We start from the raw sequence: 7649 nt of genomic DNA, 5'->3' as shown, positions 1-7649 counted from the left end.
TTTAGTATAAGATCTTTTAAGGAGGCCTTCTGAAATAGCTCAAAAGGAGGCTTCTGAAGAGCCCAAAGGAAATTAGGATTCCACTCTGGCCATGGCATTTGACAGGGAGGCTGGAAGTGGCCCACTCTACACAAAAATTGAAGGATATCTGGGTTATAAGACACAAAAGATGTCTTCTGTAATCAGCCTCTGAAACAACCTGAATTTTTGGAGAATCCAACACCAATCCTTTCTGAAGATCTGCCTGGAGAAATGCGTGATTTGAGAAGTAAAAAATTACATACACAAGTACCAGCCCCCCCCCCCCCCCCCCCCACCGACCATCCTCCAGCCCCTTGTCTATACCATGGATGTCCAGCAGTTCAAAACCTGAAGCACGGTGGCACTGACACTCAGGATAACCTTTTTGCCTCAACCAGTCTCTCTTGAGACCAAAACGGCAGCCCCTCCCCCCCCAAAACAAAGTCAAATCAGCCAATCCAGGACTATGAGAATTATTCAACCTGGGTGCAATGCGATCCTTTTCAACATACAGCCTACCATGGGCCACGGAGGAAAGAGATACAGTAGGGGCAGCAGTAAGGCATGGATCCCCACTTAGCCTGGTTCATTAGTCCACTATCAGCTGGAAACCATGGCTGGATAGTGCCCCTGTTCCCAGGTCCAAGAATTTCCTGTTGAGAAAGTCTGCTTTCACATTCAAGGACCCAGTAATGTGAGCTGAGATGATTTTTTTTTCTCCACCTAACTCATGAGGGAGGCAGCCTCCACTTGCTTTAACTTGCTGATATAAGCCACCGCCCTCCCACAGTTGGAGAAAAATTCTGCCACCAGAAAAGGAGTGAAATCGCAAATGGCATTCCGCAGAGGCATGAGTTCCAAGCAGTTTATCACGCACTAAGGCACTTAATCCATTCAGGTGCCCTATACCATTTGAAACTTGTAATGAGCTCCCCAACCCAACTTGCTGATGTCCACTGTCACTACCTCCCCATTGTGGTACTGTGTCAACCACCACTGCATACTCAATCTAGCAACCCACATCTAAGAAAGATGAAGGTCATACTCCTATTTGACTGGAGAGCAGCAGCTGAGATTCTTGTAATGGCTGCATATGAGTCCTTGGTCAGGGCAACTCTACCACTGCCACAGTCATTGGATCCCAGACCCTGGGCCTGCCTTAAATGAGATGATGAAGCTATTGCACCAGCTTCAACCTCCTGCTCTCTGTGAGGAATATCCTCTCCCATGCTCTGAATAGAACACCCAAATACTCCAGCATCTGTGATGGGAGTTAAGCTGCTCTTATCAAAATCACCCAACAAAATGGCTCCCTTTCCCACCCTCTCCTGCATCAAACTGCACACCGGCCCTGCCAGAGAGCCCGATGAAGCTGAAAATGTGCTTCTGCTGTTTCTTCTGCGTCCTACAGGACCCACAGCAGGTCCCACAGCAGGAATACCACTTAACTTTCTCTTCTGGCGTTGCCATTCACCTTCACTATCACAACCTATCCCATCCCAAGCAGTGAGTGAGGACATCTCCCCTGCACCAAGTAGAACTTGCAGCCCTCCAAGCAGTTCTGAAACGTTAGTTAGACTTACCACTGCCGGTTGCTCCCCCCCACCAAGCTCAGAGTCTCCACAAGTCTTACCACAGATGAGAGAGATTCAAGATCAATACCCTTTCCCTTTTTTTTTTTTCCAAAGGTTGTTGTGCTGGAAAATGAGAGTTCCACAGGAAGGGAAGAAGTAAAGTCACAGGGCACCAGCCACAGGGAATTGAATGCCTTCACATATGACTCTGCAGACTCCAGCCACCCATAAAGCTCAACTGGGGACCAGTTGACCAACTGGTCCAGAGCCTGAAAAGTGCATCATCGGAGAAAGACTGGATGCCAAGAGAGAGATGACTCAGCTCGGCCATTCTCTATCTCTACCTGTTGGTTAATGGACACAACTATCCCACTGGTTCTGGAAAAGTGAGAAGCTACTTAATGGAACAACTGTTATGTTTCACCTCAGGCAGCTTTCTAATCTCTATATTGGATCAAGCTGTCTGGCTATCACTGAAGCCAAAGAGCCAATTGTTGCAGCTAAAATGGCATGTGTGCCATGGTAAATCTACCCCTAAAGTGCAGCTATTAGATTGAGCTCAAGAAAAACATTCCCTAGGTTGCCAGGACTCCTGTGTACAGCAGTAAGCAAAGTGGGGGGGTGGGGAGGAGAAGGGACAGTGAAAGCAGAAGCTACTAATACATGCAAATTTCTTATTAAACATAACACCAGAGGTAAAAACTGATACTGCATTGTACTGCTGAATTTGCTTGGAATAAAATCCAAATAAATTAATGCAAAAAAAAAAAAAAAGCCCACAAAAATACATATGGATTAGTTACCAATGTGGAGACTGTAGGTAATGACTTTCTACAAGTAGATATATACTGATGGAATTTTAAATGCAATTTCAACACTGATATCAGAACAAAATTAAACAGGCGTTTGCATTAAGTTCAAATAGGAATAATTCCACCATATTGGAGAAAGAAAAGTGTCACCAGCATAGTAAACCAAATTCTGAGGTGTGAAATTGTGTTTTGCATTGGTTATAGGAGGTGGAGGAGTGGCCTAGTGGTTAGGGTGGTGGACTTTGGTCCTGGGGAACTGAGGAACTGAGTTCAATTCCTACTTCAGGCACAGGCAGCTCCTTGTGACTCTGGGCAAGTCACATTGCCCCAGGTAAGCCACATTGAGCCTGCCATGAGTGGGAAAGCACGGGGTACAAATGTAACAAAAAAAAATATGTTCTGAAGGGTATTTCTCCTATTTTGCCAGCAGGTGGTGTTCCTTTGCTGTAAAGCTGTTACAGAGAACCAAGTGTTTTTTCTTTAGTTTGACAGGAAGCAAGTAGTAGTAGTATATATTTAAAATCTTGTTGACTCAGCTCTGATTGGCCCAGAAGCTCATTTCCTTTAAAGTGCACTGATTTTTGTCTTAGCCTGGAAGAAGAGGGAGACAGGTCTCTTTGCTAAGGCTCTGTGAATATGTCCTGATCTTCCAGGTACTGTTGTTTGCCAATTGCACATTTTTGTCTACTGCTCCAAGTTCTGGGAATTAACACAATTGTTCATGGTGCCTGTCTGGACTGATAAAGGTCTGTGAGTGCTTTCTGGGAACTGTGGGACCACTGGGAGTGTGGCCCCAGTAACCTTGAAATAACAGGAGTAACCTAGAGATAATTTGAGCATGGGAGACTAGCCCGGAGTCAGTTTTGACCCAGTCGGTGGGAGGAGGGTGCTAGTGTACAGCACAAGCAGCAGGTGCAGGCAGACCTGAGCTGTACTGGGGATAGACCCTCTCTAAGTGACAGCGGGTTAACCCCAGGTGGGTGGCAAGGCATTTTCATTATTTTGCTCTAGAATTCATATATTTTTTTTTTATAGAGTCGTGCACACTGCTGAATCTGAAGACACTTTATGATCTTCCCTTCCTTCCATAATAAGTTATTGGGCTGTGGTTCCTGCCAGCAGTTAAAAATATGTCCAGTAATCCTTATCTAAAAATCCTACAACTGGACACCAGTTACACAAACTTCAATGCTATTCTGTCTTTAGAACCTACGCACACTTGAAAAAGTCAACCCAATTAAAATTAAAACTCAGTAGCGGAGCTGCAGGAGAGTCAATATAGGATTATACACCGAGGTTACATAACACAATCACAAGCAGCAAGGGCCGGATGGATATCTGATGCCCAATGTCCTAAATGCAGTAAAGAGAGGAACACTTTTATGCACACATTTTGGAGATGTAATAAAATTAAATCATATTGGAAAGCAATACAAAACTATCTTGAAAAAATATCGGGGCAAAGGATGTTCCCCTCCTGGAGAGGGGTACTTTTGAAGAAAAATAATGCATATGGAATTTCAAATAAAAATTTGGAGTTACTTTTTAGTAAGGCATATGCAGTGGGGAAGAAATGTATACTCAGGCACTGGACACAGGCGGAGCCACCCTCAGTGTGGCTCTGGAGGAATAGATTACATGAGCTAATGCTTTGGGAGGCCAGATCAGCCTTTAACAGCCCAAAGAGAAGGAAGCATTTTATAACTATATGGAATCCATACTTACAAAATATCTCTCATAAAGCAAGAAGCGCAGTACTCAATAATTTAGGCAAACCCTAATTTGAGAAGAACTTGGTCGAAATATACTCCTTGTGTAATTAGGTACAGATTGACGTTGGATTTTGAAAGATGATACCATGAAGCAAGGAGCTCAGAGGGGGGGGGGGAGGGAGGGAGATGGTTGAAGGGGAGTTATTGTTATATAAAAATTGATGGTCACTGATGGAACAATTAAGATGTGTATAAATACATATGCTGTATTGTTATGACTTTATTCTGTTTGCTTTCTATAATTTTGTTTAAAAATGCCTGATCATCAATAAAAACCGTTTAAATATAAAATTAAAACTCAGTAAACAGCAAGAGCCCAATCACAACAGCTAAATTAAGAATTAATGTTACTTAGAATAATAAAATTCACATGTAGCTAAGCAAAACATAAGAGTTCTGTTGTTATTGTCTCCTTGGAGTGTTTTCCATAATTAGGAGATGGCTCCATGAGCTAGGTCAGTGCTTCCCAAATCTGTCCTGGAACCCTTTTCAGAACATCCACAATGAATATGCAAACTTTTCAAGCATCTACATCACGGATATCCTGAAAATAAAAACATTGAGGCTGACAACAGGACAGGTTTGAGAAGCCCTGGGTTTGACCAACACCTCCAACAGTCATAATAATTCAACCTTTGTCTAGGACAGACAACCAAGGAGCCATTGTATTGTGTGTGGCATATAAAGAGCTAAAAATGGAATAGAAAAATTATAAATTTTAATTTCATGCCCTCTGCTTCAATCAAGTCTCCTGACTAGCACAAACCAACAATCAGTATTACAGCAACAGTAGAATCCAGGGCATAGAACCAGTAGAAGCCAGGGCATAGAACTTAATACGAACAATCTTATTTATTAAACAGCAAGAAAAAACTCTTTTGAGGATAACCAGGCACTCAAAGCCAAAATGTAAAACCATGTTGGTTATTATACTCCATTGGGAATGGTCAAGATTTTCCACTATTGGCCCAAGTGGTGGTGCATATCTTTGAATATGGAATATTTCTACAATACGACAGCACGTAGAACAGGGTGGTGTGGTGTGTGTATACTTGAAATGTACACAGTTGGCTCAAAAGTTAAATAGAAGCAAATTAGTTAAACCAGTGAATTTACCAATAACATCAGTATGTCCTCAGTCTGATAGTCACATTCATTCCACAACACTGACCTTCAATATAGGGCAACAAAAGGATAAATAGTAGCTGACAAAATAAAGCACACTAGAGATATTAAACTGCACCTATAAAACATATTTACTTTGTTTAAAGTTAGAACTTAGTTTTTTCTTTTAATACAAGACAATTAAGTCTCAGAGAAACAGCAAGCAGATCCACCTTTGGAACAAAGTATGGCACAGATTCCAAAATTCCAGATATAAGTGGAACACGGAAAGTTTTTCAAATATAGTGGGGTTTTTTTTTTTGCATTTTCATACTGTTTCCTTTTTTTGTGATGATTATCACATCGTCAAAAAAATAACAGTCAGCTGGAGACAAGTGGCTTCCGTCAAGAAAATCTAGAGCTGTGAAAATAAGTTGTCAAGGTCTTTAGAGTTTATATTAGTTTGTAAGAAACTTTTTTAAACAGTCATAAAAATTCATTTAACTTTTCTTTTCTCAAAGCAGCTGCTCCCTTGAAAGAACAAGTACACAGAAGGAATCATGCACCCTGCAATCTCTGTGGGAATTTCTGCATAAAACCCAAAGTCTTTCAGAAAAGTGCTTCTTGCACATGGCTGTTCACCCTTACCCATCATCCTCCTTCAGTGCAATATTAGGTTGCTTCCAAATCTCTTTGGGTAACACAACAAACAGAGTGTCAGCAAGAAGCATGCACCCTTTGCTTGTCTTAAAATATTATTTTAACCTCTCCATTTCACCGGGTACAAGAGAGCCAATAAAACAAAGGAATTCCAATGAGTTAAAAAAAATCAGTTCCATACCCTGTGCCACAGACTTAGAAAAAGAGATACAAAAACAAAATAAAACATCAGTCACTCTGAATTTCATTTTCTTCAAAGTTAACTCAGTTGTAAAAGCAGCTTGATATGCATGTTGGAAGCAGTTCCTGAGTAACTGCTGTAAACAGAGTGGAAGGAGGTATTGTTAGTTGCCTCCTGGCTCGTTCTTGTTTGGTTGTCTCAATTTATCACCTTATTTTCAAGTTTAATAACAGATCCTTTCAAAAGCATCAGGTGCATTAAGTCCACATGATGCAGCTCTTCCTGCATCATCTGTGCCATCAGCTCATCTGGCAGGTTATCCTCTTACAGGCATTATGGGTTGTCTTGTGAAATGCTGGTCACCAGAATTTCACGTTTTCTTCAGCATACGCTTTGACTGCCATGTGTGAAATTTATTGTAGGCTGTCTGGAGCATTTCCTCTAGATGAGCTGTTAACTGCAAGACAAAATCAGATATTGTGTATTTCAAGCAGCAGTACTGATTAGATTCTTCTCAAGCTCAACCTGCCTGTGTTTTCAGTATCTTAATTCCTAGCTTGATCCCGTCCTAGCAAGTTTTTCCTCCAATAGTTGCACTGTCTATTCTTCCTGACCTCTGTAGCCTTTACAGTTTAGAAATCAGTGCCTGGCCCTTCACTGCCTCCCCCCCCCCCCCCCCCCCAAAAAAAAAAAAAAAAAGGGCAAACACATTGTAAAATGGCCTGCTTCAAATGAAATTTCAGACTCATGAAATTCTATAATCATCATAATATACCCTCAACTCTAAATCTTAATTTCTTAGGACAATCGAGGAGACTCTGTAGCAACTAAAAGCTCATATCAGTAAATGCAAAATTTGTAAATGGACGGAAGAATGTGTTGCTCCCAGACTAACTAATCAAAAACTACTATGGCAGAGGACAATTGAAAACACCATTCATGGTGACTGTAGCAGTCATCTAGAAAACTATTCAGTATCAAAGCAGTCTGGATGAAATGTTTGAAAAACACTAATGAGGGATGTTCAAAATATGCAGGTGGCCTTCCAAGAATAGCCATACTGGGTCAGACCAATGGTCCATCTAAGCCCAGTATCCTGTTTCCAACAGTGGCCAATCCAGGTCACAAATACCTGGCAGAAACCCAAAAAGTAGCAACATTCTATGCTACCATCCCAGGACAAGCAGTGGCTTCCTCATATCTGTCTCCATAGTAGACTATGGACTTTTCCTCCAGGTACTTGTCCAAACCTTTTTTAAAGCCCAAATACACTAACTGCTGTTAGTACATCTTCCAGCAAAGAGTTCCAGAACTTAACTATTTGTCGAGTGAAAAAATATTTCCTCCTGTTTGTTTTAAAAGTATTTCCATTGTCTTTGTACTTTTTGAAAGAGTAAAAAAAAAACCAATTCACTTCTACTCATTCTACACCACTCAGGATTCAATCACAGTCTCTTTTCCAAGTTGAAGAGCCCTAACCTCTTTAGCCTTTCCTCATATGAGAGGAGTTCCATCCCTTTTATCA

At 41.3% G+C, this 7649-nt stretch overlaps 1 protein-coding gene across 7 annotated transcripts in view; it reads right to left on the bottom strand.

Moving 5' to 3' along the window:
• Positions 1 to 4880: 4880 nt before the first annotated feature.
• The window catches only part of GTF2H1 (general transcription factor IIH subunit 1), a 1055813-nt gene continuing 1053044 nt past the window's right edge, over positions 4881 to 7649 (bottom strand). For all 7 annotated transcript variants that reach the window (XM_030201095.1, XM_030201094.1, XM_030201089.1 and 4 more), the window contains one exon: positions 4881 to 6581. In XM_030201095.1, coding sequence (XP_030056955.1) covers positions 6495 to 6581 — 87 coding nt within the window. In that variant the 3' untranslated portion in view covers positions 4881 to 6494. The remainder of the gene's footprint in view (positions 6582 to 7649) is intronic.

This window comes from Microcaecilia unicolor, chromosome 4, assembly GCF_901765095.1.
Source record: "Microcaecilia unicolor chromosome 4, aMicUni1.1, whole genome shotgun sequence".
NCBI lineage: Eukaryota > Metazoa > Chordata > Amphibia > Gymnophiona > Siphonopidae > Microcaecilia > Microcaecilia unicolor.
Note: the sequence above shows the minus strand (reverse complement) of the source record. Positions and strands in the feature narration are given on the sequence as shown.